General features: G+C 55.3%; 1 protein-coding gene across 1 annotated transcript; it reads left to right on the top strand.

The window, feature by feature from the left end:
- The first annotated feature begins 261 nt into the window (after positions 1-261).
- Positions 262-26,370, top strand: TKT (transketolase). Its single transcript, XM_080673146.1, has 14 exons — positions 262-728; positions 11,141-11,258; positions 12,302-12,415; positions 13,147-13,244; positions 17,313-17,504; positions 18,501-18,619; positions 20,009-20,202; positions 20,965-21,129; positions 22,448-22,604; positions 22,731-22,861; positions 23,540-23,623; positions 23,719-23,812; positions 25,303-25,425; positions 26,105-26,370. The coding sequence occupies exons 1-14, from the start codon at positions 622-624 to the stop codon at positions 26,278-26,280; spliced, it is 1,872 nt and encodes a 623-aa protein (XP_080529272.1). The 5' UTR covers positions 262-621; the 3' UTR covers positions 26,281-26,370.
- Positions 26,371-27,160: the final 790 nt, after the last annotated feature.

Consider the following 27,160-nt stretch of genomic DNA (forward strand, 5'->3'; position numbering starts at 1 on the left):
CTTAAGGACGGGACTGGTGGGCCAGGACAGAGCCCCACACCCACCAGCCCTGTGACCTCTGTGGCTTTGCCAATCCCAATTTGCTCACATGTAGCAAATTGATTCCCAATTAGCTTCCCCGCTCTATTCCACCCAGTGCCGGGTGGAGGAAGGAGGAAGGAGACGGAATGGTCTGCAATGAACAGGCAAACTCTGAGCCAAGCCTGGAACCTGGAGTTCTTTCTATTTGTGTTTGGTTAATACCGCAAAGCAGTGCCGCCTGAGTCACAGGAGCCTGGCAGCCCCTAGCTGCCAGCAAATGTCGGAGCTGGAGGAGGCGGAGGTTAGGCTGGTGGATAGCATCCGGCTGGGTCTCCAGGTGCACCCACTAACCAGGGCTTCTGATACCTGATCGGAGCCCGAGGGCTGAAGCGCGGGCCGCTCCCGGGGGCGGGGCCGCGAGACGGGCGGGGCTTCGGACGCGCCGCGGTCTGGGGTGATGCCGGCGCCCCGCCCCCATGGGCGGGCCCGGAGTCTTAACGCGCCCCCGCGCGGCGCCCGGCCTCGGCCGCTGCTTGTTTGCCGGAGTCGTCGTGCAGCCCCTGTCTTCCGTCTTCCAGCCTCCTGCTCGCCGGCCGCGCCATGGACGGGTACCACAAGCCTGACCAGCAGAAGCTGCAGGCCCTGAAGGACACGGCCAACCGCCTGCGCATCAGCTCTATCCAGGCCACCACGGCGGCCGGCTCGGGGTGAGCGCAGGGCTCGGGCCGGGCTGGGGGAGCCATTCTCTGCGGTCGCGGTCGCCACGGGTCTGTGCACGAAGCCACCGCGAGGGAGGCGGCAGGGCCAGGTCTGGTGGCGGAGACGCGTGCCGCGCTCGGCGCGCCGCGGCCGGGCCAGAGGCCCCCTTCTGCTCTCCGCGCCGTCGGCCTGGCTTCCGCCCTGTGGGCCTCGGCTCCCCATGCGCCTCTGGTCGGCTCTTGCCCAGCAAGACTCCGGCTACCCGGCTGCGCTACGGCGCCGGGGACGCGACCCATTTGCGGCTCCGCCGGCGAGGCCACCATTACTGCGCTGTCGCGAAGAACCAGACCATGTGCCGTGCGTCCTGCACGCGCGGCCCTCGGAACCCTTTCCATACCTTGAGTGGGGAAACCGAGGCTCGGAGTTAAGTCAGTTGCCCAAGGTCACATACGGCGAGAGCCGGAATTTGAACCCGACCTGCCCAACTTGAGAGTATCTTGCAGGGATCCTCGGGCCTGGCCTGCTCTCCACCTCACACTGCCCCTTCCCGTCGCCACCTCCCATTCTGCCACCTAAGGTTGAGGGTCCGACTTTGCAGCAGGGGACTGCTGGGGCCCAGGGCTGGCGAGTGGGATGGGGGGAGTGGGGAGGAATGCGGCCACGTGGATGCAGAACCCTGGCACCCATTGTGAAGGGGAGGTCTTGGATCGGACTTGGCGGGAGGTGGGGGTAAGGGTTGGAAAAGAGATTTCCAAGGCTAAGAGAACGGAGGCCTAGTCCCAGGGAAGTAGCCAGGTGCGGGGCCAGTCCTGGAGGTGGAGAAAGACTGTTGATCCCAAGAAACCTCCAAGGTAAGTGGCTAGTAACAGGGACAGTGATAATAACGGGGGCCACTATACAGCTGGAGGCATTCAGTGGGGTAGTTTCTCCTACTCTGAAATAGGAACAATAGTAGCTCCTACACACTGGGTGGTTTCAAAATTCCAGCCGCTCCCTGGGGGCCTGGCATGAGGTTGCAGAAACAGCAATGTGCTGGGTTCATGAAATGAATTTGGGGGCTGGGTGGAGGTGATTGCCAAGAACCATCCCAACCAAGATGTGTGCTTAGAACAAAGACAAGATTCTAGCTTCTGGCCAATTTTATACAGGCTACATTATTAGTAAGTACACTTTTTTTTCCCCTTAACCTTAAGGGTGAGTATGTGCCTTTAAGACACCCAGTTCTCAGAGGGATTAGACCTCTCTTGGCAGGTCCTTTCCTTCCACCCCACCCCCATGCACACTTTGGACCTATTATCTGCTTTGGGTTTATATGGGTCCTACCCATTGTGTGGAAATGCCTGCCCAGGCAGGGACCCAGTGTAGTCTCCAGGCCCCCTTCCCCAGCCTGGAACACAGTAGGTCTGCACACTGTATTGCTTGCTGGGTACTACGGATCCCTTCCCTTGACCATTTCAGGGAGTGATTTGACCTGCAGGGCCTTGTTAAGCCCTACTGTGTGCTAGGAGCTATCTAGCCAAGCTCCTGGAGGTCTAGCTGGAGAGACATAGCAGTTACCATCTAAACAGTGTTACACTTTGAGCATCTTATAGGGCCAAATGAGCCCTGCAGACAATTATAGGATTACTGAGACAAATTGGTGTCTCTGGTATGACACAGAACATTCTTTATGGCTAATATTGTCATACATTCTGAGAATGACCCTGTGAGATAGATGCTATTACAGATTTTATAGATGAGGAAACTGTGGCTAGTATATTAACTGACTTGCCTAAGCTGGTCATTGGTAGCTGTTCCATGCTGCCCAGTGAGGGGCTTGCATGATTAGGGCAACTTCTTAGGCAGGTGGGAGAATGGAGAGAAATTGGAAATGGGAAGGTCAGGTGGATTGATGGTAGATATCAGTTTGAAGGCACTTTGGAAAATGAAACGTTTACAACTATGGGGCTCCCAAAGAGAGGGGCTTAGAGTGGGTCTCCTGGGTCTTTGTTAGGTAATTAAACTCTTGATTTCTATTGGGGGGGAGATACTATGTAGCAACTGAGACTTTACACCCAGGTTTACATTGTAGTTTTAGGGAGGAACTCAACTCAAAATGTCCCTCTGCAAAAAGGAAAAAAAAAAGTCTAAAAGACAGTGATTTCTTCATATTTGTGAGTGTGGTAAAAATTGCAGGAAGGAAATACATAGTGAAAACGTATTTTGAAGACGGAAGTAACATTGCTATGCAACCCCTGTCACAGATTTTGAAAGGTGTTTAACAAGAGCTATGTGTGTGTGCACAAAAATAGTTTTGGGAGACTTGAGATCAGAGGAGTGTTCTGGTCACCAGATGTTTGTTTTGGAGCTCACTAATTACTCACCGCAGTGAGTGAGTTCCGTCAAGTGAAGGCTCAGTCCTGAGGCCTTGGCCCAGTGTGGGCGGCAGTCAAAGGAATGTGATCTCCCTGTCAGGATGCCCCTTTTCTGGGGGACTGGTCGTCTTTCATGGCCACCCACACAGGCTGGACTCAGACAGTCTATGTATCAGTCAGGACCCAGGCTGTAGGTTCAGAATTCGGTGAGGTCCTGATTTCTCAGTCGCTTTCCCATTCCTGTGCCATCACTGGCCCTAGTCAGTGGACCTCACCAGGGCCCAGGGAGTGAGGACACAGGCTTCTGTGTCAGGGGAGCTGAGGGACAGAGGGCTCTTTGTGCAGGCAGCACCAAGCTTCTCCGGGGTCATCTTCCTCCACGTGCTGAGGGAACTGTGGCAAGGGTCCAGCTCATCAGGGTTTAAAAAAATGAAACCCACTGGCTTTATCAGAAGGGGCCTGGCTGCCGGGGCTGGTGGTAATGATTTTGTCGTTTTTTGTAGTTCTCACTGACCAGAGCTAGACTGTGGCATTGTCCAAACAGGGCTAAGTGTCATCCGAGGACAGAAGCGGGGAGGTACGGGCTGTGCTTTTAACATGTCCCCAGGGCTCTAACCCACAGCGTGTGGGAGGGTACTTGGGAGCTAATGTCTGGTGGACCTGGCTGTGGACTTGGAGACAGGACTCTAACCCCGGCTCCAGCTCCATTCCAAGGGGCTATGCCCCTGTCAGGAAGGACCTTCCCATCCAGGGCCTTGATTTCCCCACCTTTTAAGGAGAAGTTCATAGATAGGTGGTTTTCAAACTGGGTCCGTTCGGAGCGTGACAGGGGGAGCAGAGTGAGCAAGCTTGGGGTCCTATCCCCTGCTGTTGTAGGTTTCACTTTTTTTTATTTTAATATATTTTTATTGATTTCAGAGAGGACGGGAGAGGGAGAGAGATAGAAGCATCAATGATGAGAAAGAACCATTGATCGACTGCCTCCTGCACGCCCCACACTGGGGGTCGAACTCCCAACCCGGTATGTGCCCTGACCGGGAATTGAACCGTGACCTGGTTCATAGGTTGATTCCACTGAGCCACGCCTGCCAGGCTTGTAGGTGTCACATCTTGGTGACCCATGTGACTTTGAAGTGGCTGGAAGTACATCCCTGTACTTAGCTCTGGCATTCAGGGATGCTTTGGCTGAGTGCCCAGAGCACCCCTTCATGGCCCAGGCCCCTTCAGGTCTCTGGGAAGAAAACCATGCAAAGGAGGGGCGGCGGGGGTTGCTTCTCCATTCTGGCTGCCTTGCCCTCATCCTTATTGAGGCAAGAGTGAAGCCCGTTGAGATTGCTCCAGCAGCAGCATTTCCCAACCAGTGTGAAGATACCTGGCTGCCCTGTAGGGACTCGGTCCTCTGCTCGAGTGACTGTAACGCAGCAGGGCTGATGGCCAGTGTCTCCTGAAGCTGAAAACAAGGTGCCGTCCCCGGGTTAGGGTCTGGCTGAGACGTTCGCATGAGCTGACCACACTGTGGCCCCGTCACAGCTCTGACCCCTAGACTTCGCTTCTTCAGGCAGGCCTGTTGTCCCTGGAGCCTGCTCCCACAAAATCCGGGACTCCCCATTCCACACACCAGAGCCGCGTCCCTAGGCAGACTCTGCTCTTATCCTGAGTCGTGAGCTGGAGTCCACTCAGAGGGGTGGACTGGTGGGAGTCGGGGTGACCTGGCTCGCACTGTTTGGGCTCCCCGCTCACAAGTCAGTGGCACCCATGGGCTGGGTGTAACCTCTGAAGGCTGCGCAACTGGGCAGAGGGGTGTGGACACCCGAGAATTTCCTCAGCTGGGCTCTCAGCACCTTTTCCTTCTTTTTAAAAACAAATCTTTAACTACTCTATTAAGGTCTAATTTGCAAATCATAGCATTTTAAGTTTACAGTTCAGTGGCTTTAGTAAGTGAACAGCGATTTTTACAGTAAGTTTTAGTGAATTTACCACATCTAATTTTAGGGCACGTTATACCTCAAAGATCCCTTTGTGCTCATGTGTTGTCACTCCCCATCCCCACCTTCAATCCCAGCCCCCAGGCAACCACTCATCTCCTTTCTGTCTCTATAAATGGAACTCTTCTGGACATTTTCGTGTAAATGCAATCAGGCAGAATGTGGTCTTGGGGACCTGGCTTCTTCCATTGAGCATTCGTTTGGACACTCCCACATGCCACAGCATGAATCCGTACTTAGTTTCCTTTGATTGCCAAATACTCCCCCATGTGGATATACCACATTTTTGTTTATCCATTCCTCAGTTCCTCTTGTCCTAGCTCTTCTGCGGGCAGACTGTGTGACCTTGGGCACTTCAGTTCCCTTCTGTGGACCTTACAGGGCCCATCCTCAAAATGAGGAGGTTAGACTTCATCTCTGGTATGTGAGGAGCTAATATTTACTGAGCAATTGCCATTTGCCTGGGCACTGTGCCAAGCTCTTTACCCACACGACCTACTCCAGGCAGATTCGATTAAGGTCTCCATTTTACAGTGAGGAAACCGAGGCTTCTAGAGGCCACATCCCTAGGGTCTTGGAGCAGGGATACATCATCCATTCGTTTGTGCACTTTGTGCAGGTGCTGTTAAGGCCCAGGGAGACAACAATGAAAAAACTCAAAGGCCCTGCCCCCTTGGAGTTCGAGTTACAGTAGGATAGATGGACAGTAAGTAGCCACATAAGGTTAGGTGGTGGCAAGTGTGTGAGGAAGTGTGGTCAAGGAGGGCTTCTTGGAGGAGATGGCATGGGGCAGAGCTCTGAAGAAACCTTCTGAGGTATGGAGGCGGAGTTTTTCCAGGCAGGAGTCAGGGCATTTCAAAGACCAAGGGCTGCTTCTGAGGCTCACTTCCTCCCTGGCATCCTGGGACTCTAGCCTGAGAGAGAGAGGGGGAGAGAGAGAGAGACAGAGGGAGAGGGAGAGAGAGAGAGAGAGTTTAATCAATGTATGCATTAAATATATAATGTAAATATGTACATGTATTATAAATAATGAACCTGTATGTACCTACCACCAGGCTTAAGAGCTAGGACAGCCGTGGGCAAACTACGGCCCGCGGGCCGGATCCGGCTGTTCTATCCGGTTCTCTTGCTTTCCCCTCCGCTCCTTTACTTTGAATTTATATTAGTTCACACAAACACTCCATCCATGCTTTTGTTCCGGCCCTCCAGTCCAGTTTAAGAACCCATTGTGGCCCTCGAGTCAAAAAGTTTGCCCACCCCTGAGCTAGGATGTTATAGCCCTGGCCAGGTGGCTCAGTTGGCTGGAGCATCAACCCATATACCAAAAAAATGCAGTTTGATCCCCGGTTGGGGTGCATATAGGAGGCAACTGATTGATGGTTCTCTTTCTTTCTCTCTAAAAATCAATAAAAACATATCCTCAGGTGAGGATTAAAAAAGAAAAACAACTAGGACGTTACAGTACTTGAGGAACTCCTGGGCGGGCACCCTCCTCCCACATCTAATTTTAGGGCACGTTATACCTCAAAGATCCCTTCGTGCTCTTGTGTTGTCACTCCCCATCCCCACCTTCAATCCCAGCCCCCCCGGCAACCACTCATCTCCTTTCTGTCTCTATAAATGGAACTCTTCTGGACATTTTCGTGTAAATGCAATCGGGCAGAATGAATTACACCCTGAATTTTGCATTATCAGTCCTTTGTTTTTCTTTTTTATAACATTTGTATGTATTCGTCAACAGTGGTCTTTTCTGCTACACAGATCCTTCTTCAGTGCACGTTGTTCACATGTATTTGTGAGGACACCTGGGTTGATGTTGGGGCTGTGCAGTTCGCTTATTCTCACTGCTGCCTAGTATTTACTATTGAATATATTGTGATGATCTATTCTGTTGATGGACAGTGGTGGTTTCCAGGTCTGGCCGTCACACCCCGTGCAGGGACCTTCCAGTGCGTGTCTCTTATAGCTGCGTGACACACATTCCAAGAGCTGAGTTGCTAGGCCTTAGGGAATGTGCATCTGTAGCTCTTTTTAAAAAAAAAATATATATATATATATATTTTATTGATTTTTTTACAGAGAGGAAGGAAGAGGCATAGAGAGTTAGAAACATCGATGAGAGAGAAACATCGATCAGCTGCCTCATGCACACCTCCTACTGGGGATGTGCCCGCAACTAAGGTACATGCCCTTGACTGGAATCGAACCTGGGATCCTTGAGTCCGCAGGCCCACGCTCTATCCCAGCCTTGGGCAAACTACGGCCCGCGGGCCGGATCCGGCTGTTCTATTCGGTTCTCTTGCTCTCCCCTCCGCTCCTTTACTTTGAATTTATATTAGTTTACACAAACACTCCATCCATGCTTTTGTTCCGGCCCTCCGGTCCAGTTTAAGAACCCATTGTGGCCCTCGAGTCAAAAAGTTTGCCCACCCCTGCCTATCCACTGAGCCAAACCAGTTAGGGCTGTAGCTCTTGATTTGGTTTCATTTTAATGGTTAAAAGATTAAATGGTTAAACTCAGGTTTCCTATTTCTTGAATTAGTTTTGGTAAGTTATTTTTTCCTTTTTTACATTTTTTTTTTAAATCAGGTTGTTCAGAGTATTTTATCATCTATTCTTATGCTCTCTCTTCCATTTCTAACACTGCCTTTTTCTTTTCCTGGATCCTGCCTTATCAGAAGTTTGCTAAATTTTAGTGTTGTTTTTTTTTAAAGAATTAACTCTTGGCTTTGATTTTTTTTTTAATTGTATATTCACTCCCTATTTCATACATTTCTGTTCTTTATCTTCTTTCTACTGTCTTGGAGCCACTTTATTTTTCTAACTTTTTGAGTTGGATCTTAGCTAATGGTTTTCCGCTATTCTGTTTTTTATTTACTTTCTCCTTAAGGTACTTATTTCTTCTACATAACGGTTTTTTTTTTTTATTTGTAAGCGTTAAGGCTGACTTCACTGGTGCTGTTGGAGGTGCTTGGCCTCCCTGGTTTGTTCGTTTGCCGAGAAGCCATGTGATGAGTCCCTGTGACTCAGCAGCGTGTGTGGCGTGCACACGTGTTAACAAATGGAGGCCGACAGCTCTTGTATGTTGAGAATGGAGGGGGGGCCAGCAGAGGGGTGAGGGATTTTCTCTCCACTTTTCCTGCAGGAAAACCTGTGAACAGGCAGAGTGGGTGCTGATGAGATGAGAGACACGCCCTGGCCAGGGAACATCTGGAAGGATGTGTGCCCTCCCCCCAGTGGGGGTGTCTTTGAGAAATGTAATTTATTTAGGCCCAGCTCTAAGCTCAGCATCACCTTCAGAGGCTGAACTAGCTGGCACTCTAAGTGGATTGTTCAGGCCAAGGCAGGGATTTTGAACACACTTGTAACTCCCATGTGTCTTGGGTCAAGTACCCTGCAGTGCCCCCACCCTGACTCCACCCCCACTTGTACCCAGCCAGTGTGTGGCATACACGGCACTGTGGAATGGTGCCTCCACCTGTAGCTGTCTCCACGGGCGGGGGGGGGGGGGGGGGTGTTGCAGGAAAAGCTCAGGCCCTGAGGCCACAGGCTCAATACATTGTCCGCCCTGAAGGCCCTCTAATAGGTTGAGTTTAAAAGTAACTTATATTTTTTTTATTTTTGTAATACATTTTTATAATACATTTACGAGTTCCCCTTTGTCCTTGGTCAGATTTAATTTCTCTTTTCTATTATATGCTTATACCTACTTTAGAGCTTTTTGTTGTCTGGGCTACATTAGAATTATATGTGATTTTTTCAGATATTAGCACTACATTTGGTCAGTTTTGTAAAAGCAGCAATGCATTTCAAATAGCTAGTATTTGTTCAATTGAATTAAATAGTATGTTATACTTAAAAACAAACAAACTGCATTTCCTGTGTGCTCAACACTTTACAGTTTATAGAGCCCTGTCTCAATCCTTGGCTCATTTCTTCCCTCCTGCCTGCCCTGTGGGGGTGGGGGTGGGGTGGGGGTGTCACAGTCCCCGCCTGCAGATGAGGAGGCTCTGAGAGGTTTGGCATCTGGTCCTCCAGCCGATGGTGGAGACTGGTGAGCCCGGGCATTTCAAATGCATTCTCTTACTGGGACTCCTGGACGCCCTCCCCCCCCACACACATCACTGCCCCATTTACAAGTGAAGAAGCTGAGCCTTGGGGAGGTGAAGCACTTGCTCAGGTCACACAGCTCATACCTGCACTGCGACACTTTGCAGAGGAAGGTCCCTGAAAGAGTGAGGCGGACACCTGGCCCCTAAGGATCCTTTATTCCGTATGTTTGTACTTGGTGGGTGTGCAGCAGTGTGGCCAGATGCAAGTTTTAGAAGGGATAAAATACTGCAGCTCTCTCTCGCCACGTGCAGCAAGCGCTTGTATCTCGCCGTTTATCTTTGACAGCCATGGGGACATCACCCCGGGATCACAATGTGGACAGGGCAGGCAGAGCCGCTCACCTGCCTTGCTTTCTCCTTGGAGCTGTTTGGCCCACTGTCTACCCACATCCTTCCCCCACTGCTCTCGTAACAGGGTCAAGACTTGTGAAACGGGATTCCTCAGGGACAGGGCTGCTCTTGGAGGCAGGAAGGGCAGGAGGTCAGCCTGACCGGTGTTGACCGTGATATCTTTCAGCTGAAGTTGGGCACGGGGGACGAGGAATTTGGATCCCTGCCAGGCAGAGAAGTTTCTCGTTTACATTTCCTCACCTCCCTCTTTCAGGTCTAGTGTCTTTTCCCCATGACCAAGGAGCTCGTAGAAATGGTTAAGTATAAGACGATTGTGTGCTGGGAATGTGGGTACTAAACCAGCATGGACGGTTCTGAATTTCTCTACTAATGTGTCTGCGCTGGGAGTGACACTCACCCCTAACCCGGTGGCAGGGGTGGGGGCGGGGGGCGACTGGCAGGGGAGGAGGGAGGCATATGTGAGCTCCAGATGTTGCATGTGCCCTTGGGTTTGGCATTGGGCGTGTTTTAACATGTAGGACCTCAAAGAGCATTGTCAGGGCCGCGTTGAGCTGCATGGTGGAGTGATGTGGAGGCACGTTCCCTCAACGAAACTGTGGGGCAGGAGGGCTTCAGGCAGGGTTAGCCAGGGATTACCATGTCCCAGCAGGAACCCCAACCTCTGGCCCCATTCCTGGGGACAGGGACTAGCGTAGTCAAGTGGGTCCTGAGAGACCTGAACCTGAACAAGTCTCATCTTGGATGTAATGCTTGCACTTTATATTGTTAATTCCTTTGCTCAGTAGCTATTCAAATAACTGTGCAATTAATAGGATGCAAGGGGTACCCCTTGAACTCCCCACTCCAGGGCTGGAAGAGCAGCCCCACCTCAGCTCTTGTCACAGGCAGAAGGGATTTTTATATTTTTATGATTGTAGCTTTGGTAGATAAGATCGTGTGTTTTGCCTTTTAAGTTCTGCACTAAAGCATGATTCCTGATGGCTGTAGCAGCCCTCAGAATGCCATTAAAAAAGCTGCCAGGTAGCCCGATGATGCTATCGGAGAGCCCAGAGCCCGAGTGGTCAGACTACCAGCCCCGGGAGGCTGCTGGGAGGTTGGTGGTCATTCCATGAGCCTCAGTGCCTAACCCCTTGCCTGTGGCCTCAGGACCAGCACCCTGGCCTTGGGAGGGCAGTTCCACTGGGATGTAGCTCACTGGTTAGTCACAGAGGGAGCACACTTCCTCATCTGCTGAGTCCTGACTCCTGCTAGGAGCCACAAGGCCAGAACGGGGCTCCCCCGGCACCAGCCACACCTCTGCCACGGTGCTGCCTTGCACTGGGTCTGTGCTAGCCTGTCCAGTCTCCTGGGTCCTCCTTGCTCTAGTCTAGCCCCAGAAGTTTTCAGTTGTGTGGCTCTGAGGGTGTGAACTGTTGTCCCTTGGAGGGTGCGACCCCCAGGCTGCTAGCAGCGGCCTCCTTGAGACGCTGTGTAACCCTCCAGGGAGCAGGAGCATGTGGCTCTCAGTGACTCCTTGGGACAGGCACCCCCTAGGCCTCTAACATGAGGCTAGGGTGAGCCCTGTAGATCAGGGGTCCAGGGCCATAATGCACCTGTCCGTCTCTCTCCTGGGCCACAGCCACCCCACGTCATGCTGCAGCACCGCGGAGATCATGTCTGTCCTCTTTTTCCACACGATGCGCTACAAGTCCCAGGACCCCCGGAACCCTCACAACGACCGCTTTGTGCTCTCCAAGGTAGGAGCCCAGCCTGCGCCTTCCACCGGGGCTGGGTATCGTGGGCCCTGGACCCTGAGAAGGTGCTGGCAGTGATCCATCTCAAAGGGGACCCCCGCCCCCACGTAAGCCCAGCCCTGGCCCACCCGCTCCCCTCAGGCTCCCATTTCCACACGACAGGCCCAGCCCTTCCTCGATGTCCTGCTCTGTGCAGGCCCAGCTGGCAAACTTAACCCAAGTTAAGGAATAAATGACTGAATTCACAGGGGACAGTGGAAATGGTCTGCCAGGTGCTGTGCCTGTTTGCCACATTCAGGCCTTGAGTCCAGGTCTGGGTGCAGCCTTGTGGCTTTTTTTTTTTTTTAATATATTTTTATTGATTTCAGAGAGGAAGAGAGAGGGAGATAGAAATATCAATGATGAGAGAGAATCATTGATCAGCTGCCCTCTTCCTGCACACCCTCAACTGGGAATCGAGCCTGCAACCCGGGCACGTGCCTTTGACCGGAATCGAACCCGGGGCCCTTCATTTGCAGGCTGACACTCTATCCACTGAGCCAAACGGCTAGGGCTTGTGGCTTTTTGCATGCTTTTTTTGTGCTGTGCCAGCAACCTTGGACCACAGCCTGCTCCCTCTGGAGTGATGGTGTGTTGCAGCAGGATTTGGGATAGGGCACCTGGTCCTGCCCCTCCTGCACGAGAATCCCAGCCATGCCACAGACCCTGAAATTCACCAGCGCCCAGGCCTGGCTCTGTGGCCTCGTCTCTTGGGGCATCCTAGCTTAGAAGTCTGTCCAAGCCTGCTCACGTGCCAGAAACCAGGGATTAGGGCGGCGAGCTGCCTGCTGGGGTTTTGGCTTCTGCCGGCCTCACAGCTGTGCTCTCCCTGCACCTGTCCTGGGGCCCGTGCAGCCTTGGCTGGAGAGGATGAAAGCAGGGGAAGTGGACTTCACTTGGTTCCTTCCTTGAAATGGATACCTGGGCTGGCAGGCTCTCCAGGCCCAGGTTTCAGTGTGTGGTGGGCTCCCCATCTCACCCCTCCCGCCGTCGTCCATCCCTGGCAGGGTCACGCAGCTCCCATCCTGTACGCTGTCTGGGCTGAAGCCGGCTTCCTGCCCGAGGCAGAGCTGCTAAACCTGAGGAAGATCAGCTCCGACTTGGACGGGCACCCTGTCCCGGTAAGTGCACCCCACCAGGAGCCGCACAGGCCTCTGTCTCCACTTCCTGCTTCCCAAGGCATGTCGGAAGGGGGGTAGGGGTGCCCATTGAAGAACTGGGGGTATTAAAAGGTAGAGAAAGGCATTGATAGGAGGAAGGAAAGAAGCAGGTGTTTTTGGGGCTTGCTCCATTCACCCCAAGCTGGTGCTGAAGGGTGAGGCCTTTCGAGGTGCTCGGGGTCGACTGCAGAGATAAACTCTCCTAAAGCACCAAGCACCCAGCTTCCCTTCCCCATGGGGCCTCCCTGACCATATAGACACAGCGCGGGAGAAGAGGACCCCGGTGTCAGGAAGCGGGTTGCAGGTTCACCAGGGAAGCGACCCAGTTTGCTCCTCAGGGTGCTAATCCCTGCAGATGCTTGGAGTTCATGGGTTACCATGGAAACTCACTCCCCCACCCCCAATATGGGCACCCACCAGGGCCACTCATTCTGTCAGTTTTGTCATGAATTCTGGCCGCTGTGTGAGTTGGACAATGTGGGCTCCCTTTACAGATGGGGGAACTGAGGCCCAAAGAGGTTCAGTCTCTGGCCTGAGGTCACACCTGCCTGGTGGGCAGAGCCTTCTGCAGACCTAGGTGCATGGCTAAGTCTGGGTGGGCGTGTGGCTGTCAGGCAGGCTCTCCAGGACCCCGGGAGGTGAGCTGCTGCCTTCTCTCCCCTGTGAGTGACTGTGGCTCTCCGTTATGACAGAAACAAGCTTTCACCGATGTGGCCACTGGCTCCCTGGGCCAGGGCCTTGGGGCTGCCTGCGGGATGGCCTACACAGGCAAATACTTCGACAAAGCCAGGTAATACTCCCGCTCCCACCCCCACCCTCGGTAGTTTTGGGAGGGGTTCAGCCCTCACTGTTGCCACCAGGCACTCCCTCTTACCTGAGTCGGAGCTGAGTAATAGTATGTGTGTGGCCTAAGGCTGGCCCATGACCAGAGGAGGAAATAGGCTCAAAGGAGTGAAGGGACCGTCCACAGTCCCTTGATGGTGACTGGTGGGGCCAGATTTGAGCCCAGAGCCCATGCTCCTGGCCACGTGCTTTGTCCAAAGTGCTTTGGCTGGTGAGTTCCTGTGTCACCCCCAAGCCTGGTTCTTGGACCCTGGAAGTCTCCGTGGGCCCCACCCTCCAGTGTCTGTGTAAGTGCCACAAGCTCGGGCCCCGCTGCTTGCTTTTGTGTTGGGAAAGGAGAAGATGGTGGATTCTGGAGGGTTCTGGGCATCCCTGACCCCACCTGTCAGCCAGGGAAGACACAAACATTGGAGAAGGTGACCCGATCATACAGACTTGCTGCTTCAGTGCCAGGTGGTGGAGGCAGATTTCAGCCACAAGGCTGTCTACATGTCCCCATATGACCTGCAGCCCAGTCTCCATTTGGGGGCGGGGGGAAGTGTTGCCTGCAGGCTTTAAGGAGATCACTTGTCAGCTGGTTTCTATACTGTTTCCGTCTGGGGCCTTGCACTCAGTGCTCAGAGCTTGATAGGTTTCCACCTTGATAACCCCCCTACGGGCTGAGTGGTGACTGAGCACAGTTACTCCTCCCACCGATGAGGAAACTGAGGCAAGATGTGGTGGAGGCTGGATTTAAACCCAGGGCATGCACCCCTGCATCCTGAGTCCATATTCAGAGTCCTCAGACTGTCCAAAGCCTAGGAGGTTCAGGGAGCCCTGTGGGTAGGACGCTTCCTAGAGGAGGGGCTGATGAGCTAGGCCTGCAGGTGGCAGGAGGGGCCCAGCTGTGCAGCCATGGCTTCCCCAGTGCCCTACAGTCCACCCCTGGCAGTGGGAGCGTGGTGGTGACTGCAGCCTACCAAGGACAGGTGACTGCAGGGAGCCTGGCTGGATGCCACACTGTGGTGAGCACCTACTGCGTGCCGGGGAAGGGGCTCCTGAGACTGCTCTTCAGGAGGTGGCTGGGGCTGTGAGGTGTCCCAGACCCTCCCAGGCCAGTGTCACCTGGCAGCACAGCATTTGCCTTCAGTCCCCAGAAGTGATACACTGTGAAGAAAATCACAAAAATGGGATGTATGTTTCTGAGTATTTTATTTGGCACAGAACCAGAGATGCGAGTTAATTAGTCCGAAAAGTTGAAGTAATTCCCTGTGAAGGGTCTTTTCCTCACCCTAACATGGAATGAGCCAGTGTAGAGAGAAGGGGTTCGGCTGGGTTCCCAGCAGCAGCGCTGGCTCAGGCTCAGGGCCTACGACTGTATGTGGAGGGGCGGGGGGTGTGGGGGGGAGATAAGAGTGTCAAGGGGATTATCAGGCCATGCCAGGCTCCCGGAGATAGTGTCCTGATAGAGCACACCTGGCCTCCAAGCATGTTGCCCAGCCACCAATAGGGACCATGCATCAAATTGACTCTTTCATTTCTTTTTTAACAATTTTGTTTTGATTAAACTGCTCATTTGAAAAATACAGAAATTAAAAAGAAATGGACATTTTCTTTACTATTTTTTAAAATGTATTTTTATTGATTTTAGAGAGAGAGAAAGTGGGGGAGAGAGAGAATCATTGATCGGCTGCCTCCTGCTCACCCCCTCCTGGGGATTGAGCCCACAACCCAGGCATGTGCCCTGACCGGGAATCCAACTGGTGACCTCTTGGTGCATGGGTGGACGCTCAATCCACTGAACCACGCCAGCCAGGTTTCTTTTTTTTTTTTTTTAAATATATTTTATTGATTTTTTACAGAGAGGAAGGGAGAGGGATAGAGAGTTAGAAACATCAATGAGAGAGAAACATCGATCAGCTGCCTCCTGCACACCCCCTACTGGGGACGTGCCCGCAACCAAGGTACATGCCCTTGACCGGAATCGAACCTGGGACCCTTCAGTCCGCAGGCTGACGCTCTATCCACTGAGCCAAACCGGTTTTGGCAGCCAGGTTTCTTTATTCTTCACCACTCCCCCATTTAAATCTCAGTGTATCATATTTCCTCCTCATTATCGTGAGAAAAAACTTACAAATGTGCAGTCCCATACATTCTGCTTTTTAGAAAAATCTGAACATTGTGAGCCTTTTCTCACAACGATTGCTTGACATTCTGTGTTGTGGGCCTGCTGTAACCCATTCAGGCAGTCATCTGGCTGGACGTTTGGGGAGGTTTGCAAACACCTCTGCCACAAACGTTGGCCCTCTGTTGAGGGTCCCTACCCTGTATGGTGGTAATTCAGAGTTTGGGTGAGCCTGACTTCTGTGGGGCTCCAGTGTCTTTCCCCAGGACCCCAGGATGCCCTCCTGACCTGCGCCTCTGGGCCCCAAAGGCCAGTTGGGCTTCCTTGGAAGTGGGTGTGGGCTGGGAAAGCAGCCAGTCTGCCTCCCTGGAATTCCTTTCTGGGGAAGTGGTTCCCTGTAGGCCTCTGGCTCCGCCCCATCAGGCTGGAGACTTCAGGAGCTACTGACCCGCAGGGCGCAGCTTCAGATAAGCCCCTGAGTGTGGGCCATGGGACCTTCTGCTCCCGGCCAGGTAACTGGTGGCCTGGCCTGTTGGAAGCCACAGAAGGAAAAATGGGGGACTCCTCCTTAACCTGCTGGCCTGTGGAGGTGCTGAGTCATGCTGACAGTGCCATGGCTGTCCCCGCCCCTTCTCTGGCTCCAGGACGGGTTCCTGCTGCAGCAGCAGCAGGGCAGCTGTGTCCCCTCTGAGCCCAGCCAGGCACCAGCCTCACTCCCTGGGCCATGCAGCTGGACACTGGGCAAGTCCTGCTGCTCTTCCCTCCGTGCCTGCCTTCCTAGACAGCAAGGAGTGGACAGTCAGGCCTGTGTCTGAATCCCCGCTTAGCTGCTCCCAACTGCATTGCCTTTAGACGAGTCCCTTCACATTTGAGCCTATTTCCTTGTCTGTGTGTTCTGGGAATAACAGCTGCATTTACATTCCCTGCAGGATTAGTGAGGATAGGGCCCAGCACCTTGCCAGAGCCCCCTAGGGACCCTACATGCCACATGCCAGCCTGTGGGTGGGGTTCCTGTTTCTGTGCCTGTGGCTGCTGTTCCTCAGCCATTCCCTCACATCTGGGAGATGTTGGGACTGGGAAGGGGGGTCAGATCCCTGAACTGGTCTTCCTACCTCTAGCCTCACCACGTTGGCTCCACCCTTCCCCAGTTCCAGGGAAGGTTCGGTCAGCTGGGGAACACCCAGTTCAGTGCTCTTTTGACCACGTCGCTCTGCCTTTGAAAAGACGGTGGTTGCCTATGTTAAGGGCAGGAGAGGCCCTGGGGTGGAGAAAGCGCAGGCCTAGCCCCTCTTGTCTTGGGCAGGAACCAGCCTCGGACGCTTGGGGAGAGGTCACATGAGGCACCTGTCACAGCATGAGTCCCCTCGGGAGCTGGTGCCCATTCTTTACCTGAGGCCTCCCTCTAGGGTGCTGCTTGGTACACCTCCCAGCCCCCCCAGCCCAGCTTCTTCGAGCAGAAAGGCCCCCTTTCCCTCTGGCCCTCCAGCGAGTCCAGGGCTCCCCCCGCACTCCTGGTGCATGCGGGGGGGGGGGGATGTGGGTGCCCCCCTGCAGCGGGCAGTTGAAGGCCCTCCTGCCCATGGGAGTCCTTGGTCCCAGTGAACATTCCTTTTCCTTTGCCCTGATACCCCGATGCTCTGCATCTTACCCACCAGACTGCTGCCTCTTGGAGCTGTCTCGGCAGCCAGTACTTTGTGGAGCTCCTGACAGCTTCCTCCACAGCCATTTCCTCACGGTGTGGACTTGGCGTCGGCATCAGGCACCTGCCGGCGTTATTGCACATCATGGGCGGGGCGGGGTGGAGGGGCGTGGGGTGTCCTTGACCCAGAGCGCAGGCTCCTTGGGAGGAACAGCCCTGGAGCATGGTGGCCCAGGGCAGGTGCCAGCCTCATCCCCACCACCTGTCTACAGCTACCGTGTCTACTGCTTGCTGGGAGACGGGGAGCTGTCGGAAGGCTCCGTGTGGGAGGCCATGGCCTTCGCCGGCATCTACAAGCTGGACAACCTCGTTGCCATCCTTGACATCAACCGCCTGGGCCAGAGCGAGCCGGCTCCGCTGCAGCACCAGCTGGACGTCTACCAGAAGCGCTGCGAGGCCTTCGGGTACGTACAGGCCGTGGCCAGGCACCCCGGCATGGGAGCCACGGTGCTGGAAGCTGGCAGGGGCAGGGGCTGAGGCTGGAGGCGAATGAGTCCCTTTTTCAGGTTTTGACACAATTTCAGACTCTGGGCATTTGGGCTTAAAGTGACAGCCCAGGCCACCGCATGCATTTGTGGGCTACGGCCCAGTTTTAAGTGAGTTCCACTGTGTGGCCGTGTGGCACGATAGCTTTGAGACTGCACATAACATCTCACGCATCCTCACTTTGTTCCTGGGTGGATGGGGTGGGGGTGGGGGTGCATGGTGTGAACCACACTTGCTCGTGAGGCTAAGGGGCATGAAGGGGTCTGAACCTTGGTCCACGGGCTGCCTCCTGTGCCCATCTTCAGCCAGCCTGTGGAAGAGGCCAGCCCCCTCTCCTGGTGAAATGGGAGAAAGGGTTTGTGAATTCAGTCACGTGTTACAAAGCAGGGAGGTCCATGTGGGTGGGTGTCAGCCAGCGGGGCTCTCACCTCAAATACAAGCCACTCTGCAGTTAGAGCTTGGAGGGCCCAGGGCCAGGGCTCAGTCCTGGCTGAGGAGCCTGGAGGACTCTGGGCGGGACTGTGCAGGGCTCTGAGGGCTGAGGTCCCTGTGTGGATGCGTTTAAAAAGTTCCAGCACCACACCCAGTACCTGCGGAGTGATCAGACAAATGAAAATTAGGCCAAAAAATTCATCAAGAATCTAATAGATTCCAAACCCAGTGCATCGTCCCAAAAGCAGCTTTCATTAGGAAATGAATAGATCAGGAACAAAAGAGGCAATAATTGAACTAAGCTTTGAATGACTTAGGAGAGAGGAAAATCTGTACGAAGTGAACAAGAGGAAGTGAAAGGATGTGAAAAGAGAAAACAGGAATGTTTTAGACTCCCCGGCTCCTGCAGGCCTTCCCCTGGGAGCCCCTCGGGGTCGCTGGGCACTGGTCCTTGCCCCTCACTGCCCCCTCTCCGTCCCCAGCTGGCACACCGTCATCGTGAACGGACACAGCGTGGAGGAGCTCTGCAAGGCCTTTAGCCAGGCCAAGCACCAGCCGACAGCCATCATCGCCAAGACCTTCAAGGGCCGAGGGATCTCGGGTCCGTATGCACGAGTCTCCCTGCCACCCCTGGGAATGGGCCCTGTGGCTAACTGAGCGGGTGGGGGTTTCCACGAAAGGGGGCATTTCTCTAAGATCATGTGTCTGGGGAGGCTGCGGTAGTGAGTGCACCCTGGCTGGGGACTCAGTGGTCAGCATGGCTGAGCTAGGATTCAAATCCAGGCCAGGCTGGCCTTGGCTGAGGGCATGTGTAGGCAGAAGGAGAGGAGGGACCGGGAGGGCCTATGGGTAAGGGGAAAGGAGACCATCCCACCTCCCCTCCCTGGCTGGCACGCTCAGAGCACCCTCCACAGCCCCAGCTATCTGCCCTGAGCTGATGGGCCAGCAGGGCTCTGGGAACCTGGGTTCCCCCAGGTGAGCCGGTGGGACAGCCTCCGGCAGTAGAAATGGGCTGAGCAGAGGCCTGTGCGGGTGGAGAGCCTGGGGGATCTGGAAGATGGTTCCTGCGCCAGGCGTGAGCGTGGTGATGCCAGCATGTTGCTCCCTAGCACCCAGGTGGAGAAATGGGGCTCGAAGTGGTCGGGGACTTGAATGTGCACACAGGGAGTCTATGGCACTGGAGGCCTAACTGCAGGCTCGGCTGGCTTCCTGTGGCAGGTGCCCTGGCAGTCCCCTGTCTGCTTGAGGGGCGTGGCTCCCTCTGCCTTTGGGGAAATTGAGGGCATCACCGCTATTTGGAGAAGGGGGGGGGGGGCTTCTGGGAGGAGAGGACTCTGAGAGGTCACAGCCTCGGTGCTACTGCCTGACACTCCTCAGGTGTCTCTACTGGGTGGGATCTGGAAACCTTGAAGCTTCTGAGGGGAAGACCTGGGGGTCCGTGGGGCTGCTGAGTGCTGCCTCGGAGGGTCAGTCCGTGGCTCCACCCAGCTGAGGCGACCTTGAAGGTCCCTGCACGGTACAGCGCCTGGTGGTTCTGGTGGGCCTGCTCTGTGGCCCACAGATGTTTCAGGTGACCTGGCAGTGCTTGCCCTGCTCTAGGCCTCGGCTTTCCCTCCTGATGGCTAGGATCCCAACCCGGCCAAGAAACCGAGTAGGATTTCTACAGCACATGCCTCTGTGGGCTCGGGCTGGGGAGGTGACACAGAAGCGAATGGGACAGGGCAATCTGCCCGTGCCTGCGCCCTCCCCATCTGGCTGTGAGCTGCTGGGGGAGGAGGGGTCTGCTCCGTGGGGACGAGGCACGTAGAGTCCTGACCCTCGTGGTGCCCGGCACAGGGCTCTGCTTGACTGTGATGACACTATTCCTCCCTCTCCCCTGGACTGTCCCTCGATGGGTGGGGGGGCCAGGCCCCACGGAGTAGCTTCCTGGCCCTCTGGGAGTATCCATCTTACCTGGCCCTCTGCCCTCCTACATGGCGCCCACCCACAGGGGTAGAAGATAAGGAGTCTTGGCATGGGAAGCCCCTCCCCAAAAACATGGCTGATCAGGTCATCCAGGAAATCCAGAGCCAGATCCAGAGCAAAAAGAAGATCCTGGCAACTCCCCCTCAGGAGGATGCCCCCTCGGTGGACATCACCAACATCCGCATGCCCACGCCACCCAGCTACAAAGTTGGGGACAAGGTAGAATCCGGCTTCGCTTTTCTAGACTAGCTGGGTGGGGTGGCCGTGGTTCTCTGGCTCCCCAAGGTTGGGGCCCCCCAAGGTTGGAACCAAGATAGGTCTAATCTAGAGGACTGGGAAAGGGAGGAGAGGGGTCATTTCAGGGGGAGGAGGACCCTGAGGGGTTGCTCCTGCCAGTCCCTTCATGGAAACAACCAGCCCAGGATTCCTTTACCTGCAGAGGCTCAGAGAGGGCAAGGGACTTGCCCACAGTCACACAGCAAGCTACTGATACCACGGGGATCAAAGCACAGCTCCTGAGTCCCCCCCCCCCCCCCGATCCCTGGCCCTCAGCCTTGCCTGAGCTCAGGACTGGCCTTCGTCTGGCCTGGCAAAGGCTAGGGAGGCCTGCCCTGCTCTGGGGCCTCCTCTGGGGGAGTGCATCTGTGCAGCTGGCCTCAAGCTTTCTGACTCCCAGACGCAGTGTATTCCTGCGCAGAGCGGGGCAAGTTCACAGTCTCCCTCTGTGAACAGGGGGTGCTGTTAGGACATCTTTTACAGCTCAAACCCCTCGGCTGGGCTGGCCAAGGGCCTGCAGGGACTCCCAAGTTCATCACACAAGTTAACTTTTCACAGGGTCCTGTGTTGTTGACCTTCCTTTTTCTGCCCCAATTTTCCTTTCTTTCCTCCCTGAAAAGTGTCCCTTAGGGGCTGTGTAGGGTTCTAAGCGGCACCTCACAGGTGCCCGGGCGGTGCTCAGCCTTCCCACTCTCCTCCCCACAGATAGCTACCCGCAAGGCCTACGGGCAGGCCCTGGCCAAGCTGGGCCACGCCAGCGACCGCATCATCGCTCTGGATGGGGACACCAAGAACTCCACCTTCTCGGACCTCTTTAAAAAGGAGCACCCCGATCGCTTCATCGAGTGCTACATTGCCGAGCAGAACATGGTGGGTGCCGGGGCGGGCAGGTGGGCACAGGGCCAGCCACAGCCTCGGGGGAGAGGTCTGAGGGGTGCAGGGGCAGGGCTAGAGCCCTCCTGCCCCTTTGGGCAGCTACGTTGGCTGTGCCAGGCGCCTCCTAGGTACCCAGAGAGACCTCAGAACAGCTAGGACTCAGCACTGACCTTGACTTCAAGTACCCACACTTGGTGGGGCGTGCCACGCCCAGGTGTAAATGTCCTGGATGAGTGTGCGCGGAAGAGCTGAGTGGGCTGCGGGTGTGCGCAGGAGCGCTGCACGTGAGCCAGGTGGGGTGAATGGGCTCTTGGGGCAGAGGGCCTTCCAAGGGGAAGGTGGGCTGGAACACAATGGGCCCGCCAGCCAAGTCTGCTGAGCCCTTTTACACACAGGCTCTGGGCCCCTGCCATGCACACAGTTGGGTTAGCAGCGCCTTCTCAGGGACTGAGGTGGTGAAATGGGAAGGATGTTTTGTCCTGTTTGTCAAAATATCCGCTTCTCCTGGCCAAGCAGCCCAGGCGGGCCTGCAGGCCTTTAGGGACTGAGAGCTTCCTCCTCTGGAGGCTCCTGGCTCTCACACGTCCAAGGTTTTTCCAGCGGAACCTGAAGTTCTCTCTGTGTGGCTTCTAGCCTTGGCAGCTGGAGAGCCCGGCCTAGACTGGCAGGATGTGGAGGCTGAGGGGCCCCAGGATCTGGGGGAGGAGGGCTCACGTCAGCCGTGGGTTTCCGAGCTGTGGGGGGACAGCCAACCTGGAACCAATGCCTGTATTGCCGCTGGGCCGGAGCCTCCACTGGCACACGGGGTGCGAGGACTGGTCTTTGCAAAGGCCTTGGGGTTGGCCAGGAGATGGGGGAGGGGATTGCTTAGGTTGGGAAGATGGACCATGTGCACCCAACTTAACTAGCCTGCTCCGTGAAAGGCTTTGCTTGTTCCCCAGGGCAGGCGTTTTCAGAGAACTTCTGAAATGGTTATTTCAGCCCTGGCTGGTGTGGTTTGGTTGGTTGGAGTGCCATCCAGCGCATCGAAAGGTTGCCGGTGCAATTCCCGGTTGTGGCACATACCCAGGTTGCGGGTGGGGGTGCGTATAGAAGGCACAATCAATGCTCTCTCTCAAATCAATAAAATATATCCTTGGTGAGGACTTAAAAAAAAAAAAAAAAGACAACATGGTTATTTCAAATGGAAGGAGTTCAGTGTTTGGAAACAGACTTTGGAGTCCATGGTGTGCAGGCATCGCTTGGAGAGGAGGAGAATTACGTCACTAGGATGACAGAACCCCTAGCCACCCTCTCTCTGCTCTGCCCCCAGGTGAGCATCGCCGTGGGCTGTGCCACACGCAACAGGACCGTCCCATTCTGCAGCACCTTTGCAGCCTTCTACACACGGGCCTTTGACCAGATTCGCATGGCGGCCATCTCTGAGAGCAACATCAACCTCTGTGGCTCCCACTGCGGCGTCTCCATTGGTGAGTTAAACCGGGGCCAGGATGCTTAGCCCCTGGACTTTCCCTGGACTTCCGGGCCAGGTGGTAAGGGGGAAGGTGGGTCCATGGTGAGGGTCTTGATTCAGCATGTCCTTTCCCACATCCCAGGGGAAGACGGGCCCTCTCAGATGGCCCTGGAAGATCTGGCCATGTTTCGATCAGTCCCCATGTCAACTGTCTTCTACCCAAGTGATGGGGTGTCTACAGAGAAGGCGGTGGAACTAGCAGCCAATACAAAGGTTGGTCACATGCTGTTCTGTTTTCTGCTGAGGGGCGGTTGTAGGGGTTGGGGAGGCCAGCCTGCGGGCACGGTGCTGCTCACTCACTGCCCCAGAGTGGTGTCTCCTGACCTTCCCCTGGTGTCTGTAGCTTGCAGAAGTTAGACTAGGAAAAGTGAAGTACACGCCATCCTTCCTGCCACAGGGCAGGCGTTGCTAATTGATCACCATGCTCTTTCTCCACTGAGAATCCTGGCAACCCTGCCAATGTGGCCGGTGATGCCTGTCTGGCCCCCCTGAGTTGGAGTCACCAAGACATAATGAGCAACATGGTCCCGACCAAGAGCCGCACTGCCCTGGCTAGAGGGCTGAGGGCCGGCGTGCTGCAAGCATCCTGGGGAGCGGCCCCACTTGGTGGCCACTCTCCCTGATGGAAAACTCATTTCCGTCTGGGGCTTGGGGCTGGCCAAGTCGTTGGCCACTGTCCCTTAGGAAGAGTGTTGGAGAGGTGCATGCTGCAGAGGGCAAGAGTCCCTTTCCTCCTGGAGGAGCGGTCACGCGAGGCGACTGACAGACACCTCCGTGGGGATGGGGGGTGGGGATGTTTGCGGGTGGGAGGTGACAGCCTTCTAGAACAACCTCGCTCTCTGAGGTGGGATGTGCTACGTCCTGTAATCCTCTGTTATTGTTTCATTCCAGGGCATCTGCTTCATCCGGACCAGCCGCCCAGAAAACGCCATCATCTATAGCAACAACGAGGATTTCCAAATCGGACAAGCCAAGGTCAGTGTGGTTTGTGCCCAGGGAGACCCCACAGAATGAGCCCGAGGCCAGGGCCCACCAGTTCCTGAGCCTCACTGGCCCCGTGTCACCCCCAGGTGGTCCTGAAGAGCCAGGATGACCAGGTGACGGTGATCGGAGCTGGGGTGACCCTGCACGAGGCCTTGGCTGCTGCTGACCTGCTGAAGAAAGGTGAGGAGGGAGGGACCCAAATAGTCTTAAATTGGGCACTGACTGCATCCTAGGTCTTGGGGTGGGAATTAATTTTGTCCAATTAAATAATAATAGCTACCCTACCAGCACTTGCTATGTGCCCGGCATGATGCTAAGTTCTGGGGCTGCAGTGGCCACAGTCCCTGCCCTGTGGCCCTGGAGTTGAGTTGCCCAGCACAGTAGTCAGATCAGAGGCCCTGGGGCCTGTCGGTGGGGTTGAATCGCCACTCATCTGGGCGCTAGTTAGTAAGTTATTTAGCATTGTTGTGCCTCCGTTTTCTCATCCGTGAAATTGAAATACTGTAACCTTCCCCGTGGGGCTATCTTGGGGATTCAGCAAATAATAACCTGGTGTTATTATATTTTTATTGATTTCAGAGAGGAAGGGAGAGGGAAAGAGATAGTAACATCAATGATGAGAGAGAATCATTGGTCAGCTGCCTCCCGCATGCCCCCTACTGGAGGTCGAGCCCACAACCCGGGCATGTGCCCTAACCAGGAACCGAACTGTGACCTCCTGGTTCATAGGTCAACGCTCAACCACTGAGCCACGTCAGCCGGGCCTCTCATTATTATCATCAAGAGCTTGAAAATGTTAGCTACTGGGAACGTGTAACGTAGGGGAGAGAGGCATTGGCCTCCCCTACAACAGAATCACTGTAGATGTCTCATCTCAGCCGTGTTGTGCATGATGGAGAGGCCAGATATGGGCATTCTTAGGGCAGTGACCTCAGATGCGATAGGACTGATGGGCAAATGGGTGAAGAGGCCCAGGCAGAAGGAACTGCATGTACAGAGCTCTAAGGAGCTGGAGGAAGGCGGGGGCGGGGCCAGGGTGGACTGGAGAAGCCAGGGGAAGCCCGGCCCCAGCAGGGATGGAAATCCAGGGCGAGGTTTGAAGAAGGCGTGGTGGAGCTGGACTTGTCCTCCTGAGGTCATTCTGGTTGTCACCGACCTGACACCTGGCTGCCTGCCTGCAGTCACAGCTTCCGTCCCCGTCATCGCATGAGTACATGGCTTATCTCAGATCAGACACTGGGAGCTCTCTGGCTTCCCCTCCATCTTCAAAGGCATCTGGGAGGAGGATGAAGGAAAGCTATGCGGGCCCCACACTTGCCATTCGGTGTTCTTTGACAATCCAGAGGCCAAGATCCTCTGGCCCTGGGCGTGACGGAAGAGGGACCAGATGCTCCTGGAACAGCTAGGAAGGCTCCCGGGAGGAGGAGTGGGTGCAGGATGCAGGAGTACCTGGGCACCACATGTCAGCAGAGGAAGGGGGCAAGCCTCTGGGGGTGGCAAGCATGAACAGTGGGAACAGGACAGCTGGTCCCCAGGACGGGGGCCGGCCGCAAGCTGGGACAGCTCTCAGGACACCCCAGCCAGTCCCTCTCGCAGGGGCTCATCAAGGGCAGACCCACAGCATCCAGGCCATTGCCCTCAGCACGTCCCTGCATCTTCTGCCCTCACAGAGAAGATCAACATTCGTGTGTTGGACCCTTTCACCATCAAGCCCCTGGACCGGAAACTCATTCTTGACAGTGCCCGGGCTACCAAGGGCAGAATCCTCACCGTGGAGGACCACTACTACGAAGGTGAGGGCCTCGCCAGAGAGCCAGGACTGCTGGGGCAGGGAGGGCCGGGCACAGGCTGGACACCCCTCCTTTATCCCAGCCCTGGGAGGACAGCTATGGCCCAACAAGCCCAGAGCTGTCCTCAGAGCAGCTGGGACTGGGCTCCTAGGCCTCTGGCTGGGCCCAGAGACCCAGCGAACTCAGCTGCTGGAATAGCCCCACGGAGGCCCTGCCACCCAGGAAGCCAGTGGGGAGTCCCATCTCACTGCTAAGAGTGGGAAAAAGGTGGCCTGTGGCCCAGAAGTAGTTACCATGCAGAATCAGACTGGGAGAGCCACACACGATTTCTGTCTCATGAGTCCTTACAGAGCAGTCCTCCATAACCCACACCACCGTCTCCCCACAGGAGAGGAGATGGGCCTAGACTCGGGACAAGGGCAGACGCTAGTCCGTTGGTGACAGCTGCCCAGATGATGTTGTTAAAATGACTCGGACGCCACATTTGGGCTTATGAAAAGAAAATAAAGGGATTCATTCGTGAAGTCTGTTACAGCTACTTTAAGGGCGAAGGGGTAGTGTATATGCCATCTCTGTCATCGTTGGGTTAGGGAATAAATTCAGGCTGGCAGAGGGCCAGGGGACCCCACCTACTGTTCACCCTGAGACTGAATCTCTAAATCCCTTGCTTTTCTTTGTCCAGGTGGCATAGGCGAGGCAGTGTCCTCTGCAGTAGTGGGCGAACCCGGCGTCACTGTCACCCGCCTGGCTGTCAGCCAGGTTCCAAGAAGCGGGAAGCCGGCTGAACTGCTGAAGATGTTTGGCATTGACAAGGATGCCATTGTACAAGCTGTGAAGGGCCTTGTCACCAAGGCCTAGGAAGGGAGCTTCTACACATTCCTGAGAGATTCTGGCAGGTGCTCAAAGAAGTACTGAGAGGAGTAGCAAATATATCTTTTGTGAAAAATCCATCAGCCTCTGAAATGTTTTCTTTCTGGATGCAGCCAGTGCTGCTGGTTCTGGGGAAGAAGGGTAGAGGGAGGGGGGGAGGTTGGCACCCTTGGCTCTGGGCCAGGACCTGGTGTCCCAAGGCCTTCTGCAATCATCTCTCCTGGCACCTGCCTCACCCACCACAACTGCTGCTGCCCACCCAAGCACCACCAGGTGACAGTGGACTGCAATCTGCCTTCCAGCCCAGAGGCTGCCACCCGAACCACTCACACTCACACTCAGCTGCCTGCCCTAGGGAGGCTGGGAGCTGCCACAGGTCCGAGTTGTCCGGGGTGCCTTAGGGCACCTCACCTTCCCCAAGGACCCACCACCCTGCAATCGCAGGTCTCCACGGGTGGGGAAGCACATTTGCTTATTGTCCCTGCTCCTGGCCACATCCTCTCAACCAGTAACCTCAGAAGCGGAGGGGCACAGGGCAGCCCCCGACCCAGGGAAGAAGGTGACCCTCAGGTTGGCATCAGAGCTGCAGGTGGCAGGTTAACAAGGAGGTCCAGCTCTCACCTTGCACCATAGACCAGAAGTCCTCAGCCCTGAGTGTGCAGGACTGCCCCCCTCAACTTGTTAAAATGCAGGTCCCTGGGCCTTGCTCTCAGAGCCTGGGGCTCTGCACTGGCCCCCTGGCCCAGGAGCTTCTGCTGTCACACTTAGAGAGTGTGCAGGCCTCAGCTCCAGCCCGTGCCCACGGCTGGCTCCCTCACTCCTGTGACCACAGCCTTGCTACCTGGGCTCAGCCTGAGTCAGCTCTGTT

This window comes from Plecotus auritus (genome assembly GCF_963455305.1).
Source record: "Plecotus auritus genome assembly, chromosome: 6".
NCBI classification, from domain to species: Eukaryota; Metazoa; Chordata; class Mammalia; order Chiroptera; family Vespertilionidae; genus Plecotus; species Plecotus auritus.